Source organism: Pteropus medius, unplaced genomic scaffold (assembly GCF_902729225.1).
Source record: "Pteropus medius unplaced genomic scaffold, Ma_sr-lr_union100, whole genome shotgun sequence".
Lineage (NCBI taxonomy): Eukaryota > Metazoa > Chordata > Mammalia > Chiroptera > Pteropodidae > Pteropus > Pteropus medius.
In genome coordinates, this window is record NW_024340697.1 from 1,598,776 (window position 1) to 1,617,652 (window position 18,877).

The following is an 18,877-nucleotide window of genomic DNA, read 5'->3' on the forward strand; positions in this document are numbered from 1 at the left end:
CAGACAGCGGGTCCACAGCTTCAGCACCTTATCTGCTGCGTCATGGGCCTCTTGGATGATTTTCATGTATTTCTCTAAAGGGTTTTCAGCACGAGCAGATTTGTCTTTCATTTCTTGAATACTTCCTTCTAATTCTTTCTCCATTTCAATCTTCAGGGACTCTTCGATCATCCGCTGTCAAATAGATGGGCAGCAAAATAGGAAACATACAAATATATTTTTTAAACACCCAGTAATATAATTCTGATCCTTTAAGTAAAACCGGCATACCAGAAAACTTTTTTTTTTCTTTTGAGTCACTGCTACCATCAAAAGGGGACAAACATGTCAACTCAACAAAGGAAGGGATTAATTTGCCTGAAGTGTCCTGTGCTTTAAACCAAATTAACTAGGAGTTCAGGGAACATCCACACAGATTAATTTATGTAAGATTCAGCAGGCGTGTGAAGTGGCCAGAATAATGCATCTGGCTGGGACCAGAATAAGGACGTAGAAGGCCAAGGAGAATTAGGAAGGAGGAGGGCAGGGGAACCTGTGGAAGCCACCACGGACTGGCAATCACCTCCCCTGGCTCCGTCTAGTCCCAGTTGGCTGACCTGTAAACCCTACTTACAACTTGCGGTCCGCCTCCTTTACGGGTGTTTTCAGCACCAGACGACAACGCATGCAAATGAGCTCGCAACAGCCCAGCTTTACTATGAAACCCCTAGGGTGTATGCACAGCCTTTCCCAGCACTTTCAGCAAAGGAGGGTCCGCAATGCCTACGGCAGGCTGTTTACAAGTGACCTACCGCTGCCAAGCCTCTGGGACACACTAAGGACTCACGTGCCTGAGAGCAAGGTACTTCATAAGGGTGCACCATGGAGAAGTTAGGACAGAGAAGTCAGCTGTACATATATTACCCTTTCTTGATCCAGTTTTTCTAGCTCTCTTCGTTCCCTTTCTAAAGCTTCTTGTTCATTCTGCTTTCTTTCTTCTCTCTGCCTTTGTTCTTTCGCCTGCTGCTCCCATACTTTTTCTTCTCTCTTTTCTCCAATTTGTTTCTTCTGATCTACACCTAAAGGATCAGAAAATAAAGAGCGAGTAGCTTGCAGCACGTTTTTCAAACAGGTGCGGGACCGGTTCACGGGGCCCTGCCGAGACTCAGGGAGACTGCCCGATTCTCAGCGGGCTCTGCTGAGCTGCTGGTCCATCGTCAAGGTCTTCGGCCCCCCGCCCCATTCCTAGCACCACGGGATCCCTTTGCTTTACTGAGATGAACAGTAGTCACCCTCACCACCAACTACTTCGACGGTCGTCCCCTCCACATCACACTTGCCCCTCCTCTTCGCCCGGCTCCTCCCTCCTTCATGCTTCCCCAGGCAGGCCCCGCAATGCTGCCTCTGCACTTGGGGACGACCCCTCCCCTACCTTTAGGTTCGGACTTAACCATTAGGCCCTATTTATTGACACAGCAGTTCTAAGCCGCTCCCCTGAATCTGCAAAGGCACTCGAGCCTCTGCTGCTCAGACCAGTAGGAAAGTAGCACACATACCACCCGCCTGCTCGCCAGCTCGCTGTCATTCCCCACCGCCTCCGGGCTGGCCCCTCACAGGGTTCCAGCTGTCGCCCCTGCCCCACACCATCTTCCGGAGTCCTGATCTCTCTCCCAGCCTCACATCCATGTTTCTGAAGGATTCTCTGCCACCAGCACATGGAGGAACCAGCTTCCTGAGTTATCACTCCTGTCTGTCCCTTTAATCATGCTCCTCTACACTATGCTCGCTCAGCCACCAGGCTTACAGCTTAACTCCTCCTCCTGCTGCCATTAGGATCCTGATCACCAACTACCTGGATGGCTGAAATAACCTAGTCAGTGCTCTCCCTGACATCAGTCTGCCTTCAAGCCACCCATCTTCATCGGCATCAGTCATTTCCTGAAGAGAAGGATCTGCTGTGCCCCGTCGCCACTACGGCGGAGTCCACACTTGCTGTGATCTAGGCTCCGACAATGTGCCTTTTTCTTTCTGGACAGACTTCCTACATCCCCGTAACTTTTGCATTCGAAACGTTTCTCTGTAGCAGCATGCGCACTGTACCCGAACACAGGTAGACCTTCCTTGCTCTCTGCCTTCGCTTTCACTGTCTCCTGAACTTGATGTGCTGCTCCTTGCCACTAACCTCTCCCACAAAACCCCACCTACCATGCCACCTCCTCTCTGAGGTCCTCCTTATTCCTAAAGTGACAATTAGCCTATCCGGCACTATAGCCACTCAGTATTCTGCGCCTGCCTTGTCAAAACCATGTGTGTCTGTTTCTCCTACTTCTGTCCTCTGGGCTTTGTCTGTCCCGTATAGCTCTCGGCGCAAGTCCCTTTGCCTCACAGGTTTAACTCAATCTCAATCCCACAGATCATACTGACCTCTCTCCAGAGAAATTCACAGTTTCCTCAGAGGACTCTGAACCCTGTGGCTCTGCCCTGTTCTAAGTCCCCAGCAGAAACTCAGTGAGTTTTACTAACGAGACAGAGGCAACACAGTGTTTTCTGTCTCTTGATCCTGGTCATGAAATTCAAACACCAGAGGAGGCCGCTGATCATTTCCACAGACAGAAATGCACTGTCCTCCCTGCTGGAGGAAGAAAGGTTACTCCTGTGGCATCGCCTTCTCACATGGAACTGCAATCTCAGAATAGGAACGCCGTGTGGCTGCCAACTTAAAAAGATAAAAAGGGCTACTTCTTGGTTGTAGGGTATACTGTCATGCGCTGTGTAACAAAATTTCGGTCAACAACGGACCACATATATGACTGTGTTCCCATAAGATTATAGTGGAGCTGAAAAATTCCTATCGCCTAGTGACGCTGGACCTGTCATAATGCCATAGCACAACGCATTACTCATGTGCCTGTGGCGATGTGGTGCAAACAAGCCCACTGCGCTGCCAGTATAGCACATGGAATTATGGACGATACATAACACCTGATAATAAATGACTGCTCCTGGTTTACATACATACTATGCTAGACTTTTTAATCATTATTTTAGAGTCTATTCTCCCTACTTATTATGAAAAGTTTGCTATAAAACAGTATGCCATGTTACTCCAGCAGCAGCCTCACACATGTCATGTTTACTGTGTCTCTTGATTGCGTCATTTTCTCTGTTGCTGGATTTAATCTCGTGCTTTGTACATAACATGCCATATGTTGTTTTTATTCCATACTCAGGTCTCTGCCAAATGGCTTCCTACCAGATCTGCTCCCGGGTGGCCACTGTCCCTCCTCAGTACCTGTCCCAATGGAGGTCTTTGGTGATGGCTAGCTGATTGTCCAACTCCCCCACTAGAAACTCTGTGAGGCAAGGGCTTGGCTCGGCTCGCTGCTGTATGCCCGGCACAGAGAAGGCTCTTGATCAAGTCTCACTGACTGAGAGCTTTCTAGAATGATTTACTCTGGAATCAGCAACGTCGACCCTCTCAAAGTGTCTTTGTTCAGTAATTCCTCATATTCCTGAGTGTAGAGACTTAATCCAAGAAACTGCTCATAAGAGGCTTTGCATACATAGGTTTGGGGGATGATAGTCCCTCTCAAATGTTGGGAAAACAAGAGGTGATTTTACTTGAGGAATTTCCTTTCAAGTTTGAGGCTTAACCGCTTTGGTCCAAGGAAAAGGATCTGGCTGGAACAAAGCTCAAATTCCCCCCCTACAGTGTTTGTCCCTGTCCCTCCACACTGGTGAGGGGAGTGGGTATTCTGGAGAAGAGGAAAGAGAAAGTGGGCCAGACACGAGAAGTCTAATGACCAGTTTTCCTCCAGTGTTATCAGCTTTTCCGAAGACCGAAATATAAAAGTTTTTACGCCCTAATTTTTTAAGATATGAAGATAAATAGATACAAGAAGAAATGTTACCATTTCACAATCGTATTGAAGATGTATATGGGTATTAACCATTGTTTCGACTTTATGCTATGATTTCCCAAGATGATAAGGCTCTCAAGGAATGGCTTTCACAGAAGAATCTTAAGCAAAAATGTAACTGCTCTGTCACACTTCGGACAAGTAAATAAAAAATTTTTAAGGCAATTCGCCCAGGAAGACTAAATGAGAAGCCTCTCCTTCATAGCTTTCTCCTCAGCACTGTCTTTACATGTCCAAACTGAGAGCTACTTCAGAAATGTCATCAACAGTAACACCCAAACCAAGATTTTGAATAACTTAGGCTCACAGAAAGTCCTTCGACAACACATGAAACAATTTCCAGGGCAGAGACTGATGGTCAGTATTCCGTCACGTCAGCGGTTAGTTAAAACCAAGACAAACTTACTTGGGAAGTGACAGGAGACAGGTGTGGAAGCAGTGGCTGCGGCAGAGTCCAGATGAGGCATGTCGCCAGCGGGATGGAGGCCATCCACTTCAAACGGCTTTGGTAGGTCCCCTCCATCTATACAAGGTGTGAACAAGTGTCCTGTGAGCCCTTAACAACAGCAAGAGACGGGAGTGCAGCGCAGTGTGGGCTAACTTCCAGTGGAGCACTTAAGTTTCAGCCACAGCGACCCGCCAGTCCTTTCCTAATTCTAAGGCGTTTTCGGCATAACACTTGGCAATGTATTCGCTTTTCAAAGTGTTCTTACACTTTAGAGAATTAGAAGTGTTTACAAAATTAGATTCGGAAAGTGACACAAAAATTCACCTGGCTTGCTGATAATCATTTGAATGCTATTTAAATATCAATGAGTTGAGAAAGCTCTTTAAGTTAGTTACAAAGAATTTGCAAATTTGACTAAGCCCTGTCATTTAACTGTTTTAAAATATACCTTCAGACTTGGCGATGAAGCTTACAAGGCTATGCAATAGGTTCTGTACAAACATAAAGCCTTCCCAAGCTGGAAAGAACCTCAGAGATGACCACCCATTTTATAGCTCAGCAGCGGGCTCCCCTGCTGGAACACTCCGAAGCGGGCCAGAGGCTGGACGTCACTTGCTAGACAATGAAGCCAGTACACTTCCCCCTCCGTTCTTTCACTAGGAAGGGCATTTCTAAATCTGAGGCAGTGGATAGAATCTGCACGCTCTAAGGAAAAATAACTTAGCATCATCATATTCCATAAAAAAGGGAAAGAAACAAATTAAAAAATAACTTTGTAAAATCTGAGGCAATTCCAAACTTGATAAATTAAGGGATCGCTTGCGGGCTCATCTCCAACTTTAAAATTATTGGTTAGTCTGAATTTTTTAAAAAACAGAACTGAAATGCATCCCTGAAAATCTCTGTGATATAAAAGAGGCAATATATTTGTATTTATGGTTTTATCACAGAATATACATGTATTAATTTATAACTGCTTTGCTTTTTATAACAATGGATATGTTTCACCAAAACTAAGCTTTCTACATTTTCAACTTATAAAAACCGGTACTTATACTTGAACTTACGTTCAAAAGACGATTCAAGTTCCTCATTATCCTTAAAAGACAGCTTGTCGGGATTTGAAAATTCACTTTTGTCTTGAAGTTCAGTTTGCCTTTGATAAAGACTGGGTTAGAAGAATAAAATTCATGAATGTGAAGCTCTAATAACATAAGACCCAAGGGCACAGGATGACGGAAAGCCTTTTGTGACTGGAGAAAACGCTTTAGAAAATTAGTTGTTCCCAGTGAGAACAAGAGCTACACAGCACTGGGCGCCCTCCACATGCCAGGCCTCACTCTAAGCGATTAATACACGTTGACTCTGGTAGTCCTCACAGCCAACTTATGATGAGGCACGCACTACCACCGCTACACAGAGAACGACGCTGCTCCTAAGAGTTTATTTTATCAAGAACCACCATTTTTGAAAAAAACAAATTCTGCACGCCATCAGCAGGAGCCAGCTGAGGATGCAATACTGCAAACCGCCTGTGCATCAGAGTACCCGAAGTCAGCGCATGTGTGTCTTGTCTCAGCTTTATCACGAGAGTGCGATATAAAAAGTTACATGCTCTAGGACCACAATAGGCACATGTAGCGGTTTTCAACTTCGTAGGGTAGAACTGAGCCAACAGGCAGATGCCCAGCCTGGAGCCCAGAACTAAGGAGTCGGACTCTCTTGCCATGGGGACCCCATATGTGGCTCAAACCCCAGCCTGGGCGACCTACTGCCCAGCTTCCAACACATCCGCTCCACCCTGCTTCAGCAATCATAGCCTAGGGCCACAACAGCTTTGGAATTTCAGTAAGACAAATTGAAATTTTATTTGTTTATGCTTAAATACCAAAATATCTTTTAAAATGGCTTTTTAATGTATTGTGAAACTGCTTCAAGTTTACAAATAAACTGAATTTATTTGCTTTTGCAGCTTCTGTATGTTATTTTTTTATCTTTATAAAGCGAGTCTATTCATGGAACTATGAAGGCACTTATTAATATCACAGTACATATTCTATGTATCAAGTTTAGCAAACAAATAGAAATTACTTATTTGCTAAAAGGACTTTTTCCCCAGGTACTTCAGATGATTCCAGAAGATCACACATCATCTTACCATCTGATTGCAAATTCCATATTGACACACGTCAAGCTGAGACCCCATGCGGCTAACCAGCCTGGGCCAAGCCGACCTGAACAGGGCACTTACCTGGCCTTCTGCTTCAGGGAGCTGGAGAATGAATGGACCGGAAGGCTGCGGCCAGACTCGGTAGGCGAAGGTCGGGGCGTTCTGTCAGAGCGAGGGCTGGCAGCCGCCACGTGGGCTCGGCCCAGGCCTAAGGGGCAGAAGGAAACAGGGCAAGAATATCACAAGTTACGCGGATGAAAAAAGCAACGTGGTTTCTAAGGAGCTCTTACTTGGAAAACAAATTCTATCATCCTTGCAAACAGATGAGTATGATGCATACATGATCCAAAGAAGGAACAATTCAAGCACCTAATGAAACTGCAACGACAACAGTGAAGTGTAGAAAACCAATCGCCCGCCAGTAAAAGAAAAGCCAGTCACGCTCTGAACACCTGTGCGTGCCAGGCGACACGCTGGAACATGCCATTGCCAGTCCGGCCCATGGCCTCCTACACCAATGCTGTGCTCTTCCTCAGACAAGAGGTCCGAGGGCCCGGGCTATCCAAGCCAAGCAGCCGCAACCCTTTCTGTAGCTTACCTTCCAGATGTATTTTGTCATCAAGGCCTCGTTTGGCCTTTGCCAGGGGCGTGGAGGAGGGGCGTCGGCAAGTGCCTCTGCGCAGCCGTGAGGCCATGGTGCCCTCTAGCGCTGTTGCTACGTCCCCCGCAGGCGGCTCAGACACGGTCCCATCCTCTGCCAACATGTTCCTTTCGGAGGAACCCGAAGGGATGCTCTTGAGAGCCCCTAGCAAGTGCAGGGCTGGCGGGCTCCTGGCTGCCAGTGGGGTCCTGGTGGCGGGATACTGACTCATTCTTCGTTGGTAATCCTGGAAAGCTTTGTCCAAGCGGTTGGCCTCTCGCTCTAGCTCTCTCATTCTCGCCTTGGTACTGGCTACAAACTCAAGGTCGGAATCGGGGGAGCTGCCATCCGTGCTTGTGTTTGGATAATGTATGACCCTTGGTGTAACTTTGCCTGCCATCGGCTTTTCCTCTTCGAGAGTTTTCAAAAAGTCGCCGCTCGTGTCACCATCGTGAGGCGCCATGAATCCGGGGACAGAACGATGGATCAGAGACTGCTTTGGATTGCGGTACACTTCATTCTCTAGGGCTGTGGGTTATGGAAATAGTATGAGAAATGAAGGGAAGATAAAAGAGAAATAAACTTGAGAATATTATTTTGAAAAATTAAAGAAGGTATTAATAAGGACACACTTGTACATTAAACAGTTTCTGAAGCCACGGTGATACCAATACTTATTTATTATCATCTAGTGAGAGCTCCTCTGTACCAGCCACAGTTTCACAGGCCTTCTATCTTAACCCATGATATTATTTCACAATCCATTATACGCAACCCTGATATCCAAAAAGCTCTGAGAACTGAAAATTTACTCGTAATTTATTTGGTGGCAAAGCCTAACCAGACCTGAACTCATCTGGTTGATATACTTGACCTGAACTCATATAATACCCTTTATTTGTTCTACCCAGTGTGGATATTCATACATTTGATGTGAATCAATCGTCTTTCATCACTATGGGATGCCGCCCCGGACACCAGGGGCTGTGGCAAAACCCAGTGCAGGGCCTGAGCTTCAGGTAAGGGGTGACCCGCAGTCAGACAAGGCTGTGAGGTGATGACTTTCACTGCTCCCACAGTGCAGGTGGGGGAGCTGAGGCTGAGTCACACGAGTAAGCAAGGCACGGGGACACTGGGATTTCCTAACGCAAACCCAGTACATGGGACAGCTGCCCGTTTGCAACGCCTCCAGGACAGATGCTTGCACTGGGCGACGCTTGTGTTCGAAAAAGTTCTGTCTACATTAAACTATTTTTCATGACACAAGATCGCTATGATTTTGGTTATGGGCAGTTTGGCAAACAGAATTGGTGAGAGAAAATGAGGAAGAGGAAAGAGTAGAAATGATAAAGAGATAAAAATAAAACCAGTGCGGGAGAAAGGAACAAGGACTGAGGAGGGAAGAGTGTAAGTGGGAACTGAGGAAGACCCAGAACCAGGAAGCTGAGAAACTAGTTCGACTGGTAACGCACAGAAACGTCCTCGGGGTTGAAAGCGGCAAGAGAAGGCATCTGAGCTTCGGTACACTTCTTATGAAGCAGGAAGGGGCAGATATCATGCATCCACAGTGAAGACTGCAATAACATGACAGCAGGAACATTCCCTGAGTGTCTGATGAGTACCAGGCACTGGGCTAGGACCCACCTCGTTTCATCGTCATTCACCATGGCACGGTAGCTATTCTTATCTCCATTACGAATGAGGAAACTGGGGTCCAAAGAAGCTAAACGTGCCCAAGGTCAAAAAACTAACTTCAAAATTGGGGTCCGAAGACAAAATTAGTTTTCCCATTGCCGTGTTCTTTTTGCTAGGCCACCCTGATTCTCCGCTATATTTACTCGTCTGTCAAGGGTAAAAACAGCGAGGAGCCGACTGGTCGTCTTATCAGGGTAAAAAAATATTAAAAAGCCTAGGTCCAGGATGGATTTGGGGACTTCCGTGTCACCACCACACCTTTCCTATTTGGGTATGAGGCTCTCTCAAGCCACAGGGCACCTGTGAAAGCAAGTCATTTTAGCAGATAACCTGGCTGGTATTCCAGAAATGGATAGGGAGTTTTACCGTTAAGGTGACACGTGTGTCTATGGTGTTCCCCTACTATGAGAATTACTAAAAATTCAGTGATTAATGATCATTACATTTCCACCAACGTCAGAAGCTTTACACACCATACACATATTTAGAGGTTAAAAATGTCTGACCTGTCTGAGTTTGTTTCAGTTGCAATTTTAAATCGGCCACCTGCATAGTTAACCTCTTTACGGAGGCATCATAATCCAGTATCTGGGCCTTCAGCTGTGCGGAATGCTCAATCTGAAAAGATTTAGAGAAGGAAAAGAAACCAATGTAAAGGAAATCACAGCTCACGTCAAAAGAAACAATTCTCTTTTCGGGTTCATTCTCTTTTTCTGTTTTGCCAATAATGAGTAGCTTTACACCCATAATCCACGGGTCTGTAGAAAACAACAGAACATTCAAACAAATTTCCCACCTCCTTCACTCATCTCAAAGAACAGCTTCCAGGGTATGAAGCAGATATCAGAAATATGTCAATATTTCTAAGTTGCGGGGTAAGGTTTCAGTAACACTTTACCAGTGGGCACCATCAGGACGGGACAATCTTGCGTTTGGGTGCGGTTGCTGGCCTCTGGGTTTTATTACTATTATAAATATAAAGTCATAATCACTTAAGAATTTTCTCAGATGAGAAAGGATACCCTTGGCATATGGGAGGGGTAGCCTTTGATGTTAAGATCAATCTGATTTACGCTCAAGAGACATAAGCCAAATTTAGACAACTACAAAGTGACTGGCCTAACGCGTGGCTTGCAAAGAGCAGTACTCACTTCGGTTTGCAGCTGTTTGTGCAGAGCTTGCTTTTGGGCTTCAAACTCCTTACGCTCCATCATGATAGCATTTTCTGCTTTCTTTAATTCTTTCTGCAAAATTGCCAGCTCGGGAGATGGCTGAGCTATGCCTAAGGAGGTAAAAAAGCCTGGCCATTATGAACCTGAAGTTCTCGCACTTCACTTAACAAGAGCAGCTAAAGAGATTTTAAATTGTTCTTTTCTTTGTACACATGCAATTAATTAACTTTATATTACTTTTATTAAGTGGACTAAGAGCAATCCTGACTCACAAATTTCAGAAAAGAATTTAAGACATGTAAATGCAAACTTTACTATTCGACATAGTCCTACTCCGAGTAAAAGAATTCTTTCAAATCTTTAAATTAACTTGAATGCCCACCTCTGTCCTCTACCACGCACAGGAGGCATAAAAGGAACCCTCCAGCAAAACCTGTTGATGGCCACCCCGAGGCCCACTCTGATCTGTGCCTGTCAGCAGCACTTGGCGTCCAGGCAGAAAGCTGATGGAGTTCTTCCATTTGGGCCACTCGAGGACCCGCTAATAAAGAACGGCCTATGTAGGATAGCCACAGAGTATGCTGCAGTTCCCTGGGCTAGTAATGGAGCCATGCTGTCACCACTCCTTGGGCCTAGAGGGTCAGGGAGGGAGGAATTCCGAGACCCGGAGAGGCCACTTCCCAAGCACTGGGACCTTGCCTGGCTGGGTGCGGGGCCAGCCCAGGGCCACGGAGATGGTGGTGGTTGCGGGGGAGGGCGGTAGTAACATCGACCTCAACCTCACTCTCACTCCTCATTCCCAGGGCCTGGGGATGTCCCCACCGGCCAAACCCTACCTGCAGAGGGCGACAGGAATCCAGTCCCATCCAAAGAGGCAGATTTGTACAGCTTAAAAATATTCCCTCTTAATGACACTATTAATTATTCAATATCAAGCAAAAAGGAAGTAACCTCGAACTGAGAGTCTTAACTTTATAAAAATTTCCCAACTGAAGCCTCCCTTACAGATACAAAGCACAGTTTCAAAACACTTAACTAATATGAATTACGAAAATATGCAAATCAGGAAAAAAGACATACGGTTTAAGAGATGCAAGTTTTCATTTTTAATCTCTTCAATTTGTTGTTTAAGTAATTTATTTTGTGCCTGAAGCTCCAGTTTCCCTTCTTTTAGTAGGGAATAGTCACTCATCTCTTTAATCTTTTCATTCAGCAGGTGGTTTTGCTTTGTTATTGCCAAAGACTGGGCCTTCACAGACTCTAGCTCAAGCTGGAATTGAAAAAGTAGAACACATTTGAACAGTGGCTTTATGGTGCTGCTTAAGTAAAAGCTGGCAGGCTGCTTTAAGCTGGGAGTTACGTACGAATGAATTAAGGTCACTTGACGGAAGTCTGGTTCTCTACAACAACAAGACCCAAACTACAACAATGAAAGTCATCTTTTGCCCTAGAGTTGGGGCTGGGGGAAGTTCACCCAACTTTACTTATGTAGAACCTTGTCCTACAGAGTAAGCGCTTCTGATTAAGATTATCACCCCGTTTTTCAGATGCCACTAAAGTCCCAATAGCAATCACAGATTATAGCAATATATATTTTTAAAAGTGAAAAGGTGAGATACCACAAACCTGCCGTAGAGTGCTTTCCTTTTCTTGCTATAACATACCTCGTGTTTGGATAGAAAAGCCTACAAGTTCTCAAATAACTCACTGCAGTCACAAAAATAAATTTTCTATACAGTGTACATTTTAAGTACCTAAAGTTCCAGCTCTATCCTTCTGATAGCGAACACATGAATGAACAGAAATAAAGTCACACTGGCATGTGAGAAACGCATCTCATTTTGTTTTCATCTGTAAGATCCCAACATAACAAGAGGAACGTCACCTGCTGTTGGTGGGAAGGGAGCAGAGGCTGAGGCGGAAACTGACAAGCACTGGCCACCTGCTTGGGGCTAGGCACAGAAGTCAGCTCGCTAAAGTCCCTCAACAACCATGGAATGTGGGCAGTATTCCAAAACCTACGGATACGGAACATGAGGTCATAGAACGTGGCTGGAGGCACACAGAAGTAAGGGAGAGACAGGACTCAGACAGGACTCCAGGCCCCAAACACATACTCGTTCTATGCCTCCCTAGAAGGCTAAGATGGAAATGCAGAACTGCTGAATTAACTTCAGCTCGGCCGTCACCTTCTTAGTCATAATATACAGTCCAAACACATCAAGAGGATAACTTATGATAAATTATATATGACTAAAACTAAAATTTCATACATTGTCTAACACTGATTTCACAAAACAATAGGGTTAACAATTACCTCAAGTTCTTTCACACGATTTACAGAATGAATCAGTTGTTCCTTTTTTAAATTAACAGCTGTGAGCTCCTCTTGCAAATGTATAGCTTTCTCTGAAAGAGCCAACCAATTAAACGTCATATGTTTTCCTAGTGAATACAAGTCATTTTATAATTTACGGCCAGTATGTCAGATCTAATGACCATTGTTTCATAATCTAAAATAGAAAATCAGCGGGCAAGAAATAAGCCCTATTACCCAACGGGTGATGGGAAGTTAGTTATAACGGTCAAATATGTGGTGAACTTCCTCCTGCTACACACACCAACCAGTTGCAGCGTCTGCTGCTCAGAGCCCTCGTGCCAACACATCTGAATGTCTTTAAAGACAAAGATTTGTCTGTTATGATTTTGTCATCACGATTTTGTCATTTTCACTTCATCTAACAAAGCTATGTAGACATAGCATCGAAAAATAATTTGCTGAATACATGATGGTACTAATTCCTAAAGAAGTATTATTCTCCACAAGATAGTCAAAAGGAGCAGCCACACACCGGGTGGCCTTACTGGTCAGTATCAAGTACCCAGCCCTGGTTTACTCTCAAGAATTCCTTTGAAATTTCCACTGAAAGTTCAATTTCTTTTCACAGGCAAATTCCTAGAAACATATTGAAATGTATAACATCTGGAGACTGAAAAATTATCCAACTTTCCTAATGCTGGGCTAATGCACACAACAGTTTAGGAAGTTACATGTTAAGTGAAAATATCACGAAGCATAAAAATGTATAAGTAAAACAAATAAGGAACTAGGTCACAGGGGACAGAGAAGTTAAAATAAAATTTTCCGTAAGTAAAAAAATGAAGTCTCTCATGGTTAAGAGTAATATTTACTAGATAGCAATAAGCTACTGCCATCTTCCTGACAAACACAGATTTATCAAAATATATTCAAATACATAAAAATATACAAAAATAAACTCAAAATGGATTAACGACTTAAATGTGAGCTATGAAACCATAAAACTCCTAGAAGAAAACATAGGTAGTAAACTCTCCGGCATGGCTCTTAGAAATATTTTTTTGGACATGGCTCTCAGGGCAGGGGCAATAAAAGAAAAAACAAATACAACTACATCAAACTAAAAAGTTTTGCATTGCAAAGGAAACCATCAACAAAAAGACAACCTACTGCATGGGAGGAGACATTCGTAAATGATACACATAAGGGGTTAATATGCAAAATAAATAAAGAACTCATACAACTTAACGCCAAAAAAAACCCCAATCCAATTAAAAAACAGGCAGGCAACTCGAATAGACATTTCTCCAAAGAGAACAAACATATGGCCAATGGACATATGAAAAGTCGCTCAATATCACTGATCATCAGAGAAATGCAAATTAAAATCACAATGAGATATCACTTCACACCTTGCAGGAGGGCTAATCATCAATAAATCGAAAAACGAGTGCTGGTCACAATGTGAAGAAAAGGGAACCCTCGTACACTCTTGGTGGGCTCGTAAATCAGTGCGGCCACAATGGAAAAGAGTATGGAGAGTCCTCAAAAATTTAAAAATAGAGCTGCCGTATGATCCAGTAATTCCACTTCTGGGTATTTAACCGGAAAAAAAAAAAACCCCACTAATTCTAAAAGATATATACACCCTTATGTTCACTGCAGAATTACTAGTAATAGCCAAGGCATGGAAGCAAGCTAGATGTCCATCAACAGATAAATGGATAAAGAAAACGTGCTACAAATGTACGATGAAATATTTTATTCAGCAATATAAAGGAATGAAATGTTGCCATTTGTGACAACATAGATGAACCTAACGGGTATTATGCTCAGTGAAATAAATTGGAGAAAGACAAATATCTTATGATTTAACTTATATGTGGAATCGAAGCAAACAAAACAAATAGATAAAAAACAGAAACAGACTCACAGATATAGAGAACAAGCAGATGGTTGCCAAAGGGGAGGGGTTGGGGAGATGGGAAAAATAAATTCTTAATACCCTACTTCCTTTCAAGCTAAGGATCATTTTTGACATATTTTTTTCATTAAAAAATGTATATAAAAATAAAGTTGGATAAAATCTTGCCAATAAATCAGTGACCTTTATGAATATACAAAAGGTTAAACAAGGTTTGCAAAAATGTAGTAGAAGACAATGATCACTTTTTTAATTTTGTAAATTAAAAGGCCAAAAATGTAATTTTGTAGTAACGAAATACAAGGTACATATATTTTTAGAATGTATGTTTTAGAATAGACAGACCCAATTTAGGAAGCTAAAAACTCAAGATTTAGAACTGAAAATGGATCTCTGCCCCTCCCTCCCTCAGCCTCCAAATCACCTTTTGTTCTTTTCCTTTTCCCTTCTTTCTTCAGCCAGTCTGCTAGCTCTGGTGATGTAGTCATCCTTTAGTTCAAGCTGATACCTGGGAATCAGAATGAGCTTGTCACTTTCCTGGACAGATTCCTTTTGATGCATGAGGGTGCCGAGCATGACCATGCCTAAACTTCAAGGTCTCCCAGTATTAGGCCAGACATCCAAACTCTGAACATAAAAGACCCAGTAAAACCGTGCTGCAACCCTGTAAACTGGGTCCCCGAACTTGTGTCATTGTAAGGCTGCTGAGCAATTATTCCTTGGTTGGTCTAGACTGACACGAAGAAGTAAGCTAAATTTACACTGTACACAACTGACTCTCAATCCCCAAAGATAAGGAATTGGTCACTTCTAAGCCATCTCCTCCGCCTCCCCACCCCCCACCAAGGGAACTTTCACCCTCAGGGGCTGCTCGACAACTGCCAACACCTTTATATACCAATTAGCAACACCAAAAGGCACATTTTCAGGCAGTTTTACTTATCCCCACTAACTGTTTGTTACTAGCTGGCTTTTTGGTTTGGAGATGGGAGAAAGGAAAGAGATGCACTCATGTGGTGAATATCCTCCAAAATCCAACACTTGCCAAAGTCACACAGAGAATACCCGAAACCAGACAAATGATACCAGACAGTTCATGATCTCCATGGCTATATAAAGTTAACATACACACGTATTCATTTATTCCTAAAAGTTTAACGACTACAGATATTTCAGTGTTTGCTACTAGATTCAAGGAGCTGACATAAAATATGTAGATAACAGCCATCGTTTCAAAACTGATACATGGAAAGATGCTATATTTCTTATTAGAATTCTTATAAAGAATAACCTCAAGAAACCTTTGCAAGTATTGTGTAATTGAATATCAATAATGAACTAAGGGCAAGGCAGTAAAAAGAGGCCAAGATTAAGAAATACTCAGAGTAGCTGAATTGCGTCATCTGGCCGCTAAGAATTCATTTACTCAGTAAATATTAACTGAACATTTATTATGTGACAGATGCTATCCTGAGCACTAAAAGAAAGCCACACTAACCCTAGTTTTTCCCTACATCATTTTTTTTTTTGCTTTATATAGTTAATTTCAGTTTGTTTCTTTTGATTCTGGCTCTATAGAATCTTGAAAGAATACAGGATACATGTTTACTAACGAATACTATAACCAGAATAATTTATAAATTATTAGATATCTTAGTGGCAGTATTAGTGAGGCAGAGAAAAAGAGAACTAAAAGTGATTATAATTCCAATTTTAAGCTTATCAGCACAGCAACATGCCCTAAAAATTAAAGCAAATCAGAGGCTCTCAGTTGGTACATGTTAGAGAAGCTACGAGTAAGAACAAGCAGAGGATGCTATTCTCTGTACTGTATCTTTTTAAAACTATCTTAACTCAAATCCTCATGGGAAAGGCTTGACTGTCAATAAAAACATGTATTTTTTAAACATTAACTTTTGCCATAAAACGATGGTCTTATCTACTTCATTAGTGTTGCCGTGTTTCCATCAACTTAATTTCAACGTATTACTTATTTAAAAACATCAAATAATTACTTTAGAATTTCATTCTTCAGCTTCTGGTCATAGGTCTCCTCAATATTCTTTATATTCAGCTCCCGTCTCCTAAGAGCATCAGTCACACTTTTATTTTTTTCTTCTTGTAGCCTCTGGGCCCTGAAATTAGCATAAAGGTGTAAAACAAATAGAAAATTACAATACCTGAAGTAAAGACTTAAGGGGGAAAAAATAATGTGTTTTTAGCCCCACAGACTAAAATTGTTACATGCCTGTCACCGCTGGGAAGTAAACAGAAAGAGCCAGAAGTCCTCCATCTATTTCATGAACTGACCTAGTTAGCAGATGGAGCTGTACAGTGCCACCAGGCTGGAGGGAGTGTGAAGTGACAAGGCCAAAGTGGTTTTTCACAGAACACGATTCACATTTAAAAAATGGTTTCAGGAGCTACATGGCCATAATCAGTTCATTAGTGAAAGAATTTTATTAGTTACAAAGCTATAGCTCAAACTTAAGTTAGTATACCTGAGTGCTTGTTTCTTCCATAACATTGTTTCTAACTGTGAGATTCAACAAATTGGCAGTTGTAAAAGTCATGGGGATATAAAGTACAGCATAGGGAATATAGTCAATATTATTGTAATAAATGTATATGGTGTCAGATGGTACTAGATTTATCGGAGTGATCACTTCGTAAGTTATATAAATGTCTAATCACCATGCTGTACACTGGAAACTAATAAAAAAGTCAAAAAAAATTACATTGTGTTTATATGCTTGGATGGGAGGAGTAGGGGTTGTGGAACTATCTCCACTCAAATTCTGTTACTTTCCTTTTCAAAGAGAGTAAGGTAGGCAGAGAGAAGAAATCAAATGAATCAAGTCTACATAAATGACAGGACGTTAATGAAGACGGAGACAAACCCTTCAATGACGTAAGACTCCTGCAGTATCTGTGTCAATTAACAGCAGAACCTAATGAGAAAGAAAGCTTACTCCATAAACTAGACACGTAAGATTTGAAGAATGAAACATTTGTGAGCACTTAGAAAAAAGTAACACACATATCACAATAAATAGTTTCACCCAGCACAAGTCAAGTGAGAGCCACTGTGTTTCCTCTGACAGCAGAGCAGGTAAATGTGGCAGGTCTGGCTATCTGAAATTCAGTTACTATATGCACATGCAACCATTTGATCTGACTGACTGAACATAAACGTGAAACATGATTTGTTAAAACATTATTAGCCTCTTCAAATTATTTGTCTGATCTTACTGTAGCCTGATGATGGTCTCATTCTGCTTTTCATCACAATGTCTAAAATTTCAAAAGCAAAACCCTAGTCTCCGTTTCTCTTAACTTGTGCCTTTTAAAGCTAGGTGTCATCACCTTTATAACCAAGAACTCTACTTGGCGATTAACATTAGAATATTTAGACATATTTAGTTCTTTTTAATCTCATTCATTCTGAATATGCAAAACAAACACATATTACTTACAATTCAAAAGCTTCGATTCTTTGCTTCAGCTCTGCTTCTCTGCCTCTTAGCAAATCTATATCTTTTAGTAGAAGCTGCCTTTGAGCATAAATTTCTTTTGTTTCAATCTGTACAGAAAAGCATCAATTTTTAGCGAGCAAGCTAAAGAAAATAAAACGGATTTGAACTAATAGACTGCTTCCTAAATTCCAGAAAACAATCAAAGTACAGACAATTTAAAGTAAATCACTTTCAAGAGGTTCCGTTCGAGATATGCATTTTGCCTGTTCTAGTTACACAGAAATTTACTCCCTCCCTTGATAACCGATAAGCTATATAACCAATATTCCTAACATCTCTTGTCTAATCATTCTTAGTTAATTAACATCTCTCAGACACTTAAATTTTGATGTTCTGCAGCAAAAATAAATAAATAAATAAACAAAATGTGTATCAGCAATAAAACTTATAAAAATAGAACCCCCAGGTTTGGCAGTTGGTGTCTGAAAGTTTCAATTCAGAGGCCATTCTGACTTGGCATTAACAAGCTCGTAGGAACCCCAGAACCAACGAGCCACAATTTCACGTGTGTTCACTGAGCAAGGATTCACTGAATAGCTATCATATGTCAGAGCACACTGAGAGCTGGATATAGGAAATGAACAGATACAGTCCTCATCTTTAAAAAATCCAGTATTTACTCAGGGAGAGAGAGACAATCGTGGAACAAGGTGATTTCATAACCAAAGTCCATGCAGACTGCACGGCAGGAACCGTGCTGGAACGAGTCATTCTATGGGAATCAGGGAAGCCATCACGAGGAGGTGACATTCAGGCTGGGGTTTGAAGGACAGGACAGTTTTATCCGGGGAGAGAAGGGAAAGGGCATTCCAGGTGTGGAATAAAGGCATGGCACCTTTTATGATGACAACCTCACAGCCTTCAGAGAATCCGTTAACGAGATGGGGATTCGGGCATTAACTATATGGTTGATGGGATTAGGCATCCTGAAGATTAACTGGTTAGGCCAAACACATCTCAAAGACCTGTGCTTCCGACATTTTTAGAGCTGAAAAGCCCAATTCTCAGAAATGCTATAAAAATCGTAGAGAAGGTGCAATTACCATTAAATGACTGGGTCTCACGGAGAAGCC

At 42.3% G+C, this 18,877-nt stretch overlaps 1 protein-coding gene across 1 annotated transcript in view; it reads right to left on the bottom strand.

Moving 5' to 3' along the window:
• Positions 1 to 18,877, bottom strand: part of OFD1 (OFD1 centriole and centriolar satellite protein) — a 49,998-nt gene that overhangs the window by 15,801 nt on the left and 15,320 nt on the right. The window contains exons 9-21 of the mRNA XM_039874278.1: positions 17,745 to 17,851; positions 16,284 to 16,403; positions 14,708 to 14,776; positions 12,342 to 12,438; positions 11,105 to 11,294; positions 10,004 to 10,134; positions 9,359 to 9,470; positions 7,116 to 7,685; positions 6,599 to 6,725; positions 5,415 to 5,515; positions 4,306 to 4,422; positions 904 to 1,058; positions 6 to 174 (exon numbers count right to left, since the gene is read on the bottom strand). Of these exons, the coding sequence (XP_039730212.1) occupies positions 6 to 174; positions 904 to 1,058; positions 4,306 to 4,422; positions 5,415 to 5,515; positions 6,599 to 6,725; positions 7,116 to 7,685; positions 9,359 to 9,470; positions 10,004 to 10,134; positions 11,105 to 11,294; positions 12,342 to 12,438; positions 14,708 to 14,776; positions 16,284 to 16,403; positions 17,745 to 17,851 (2,065 nt within the window). The remainder of the gene's footprint in view (positions 1 to 5; positions 175 to 903; positions 1,059 to 4,305; positions 4,423 to 5,414; positions 5,516 to 6,598; positions 6,726 to 7,115; positions 7,686 to 9,358; positions 9,471 to 10,003; positions 10,135 to 11,104; positions 11,295 to 12,341; positions 12,439 to 14,707; positions 14,777 to 16,283; positions 16,404 to 17,744; positions 17,852 to 18,877) is intronic.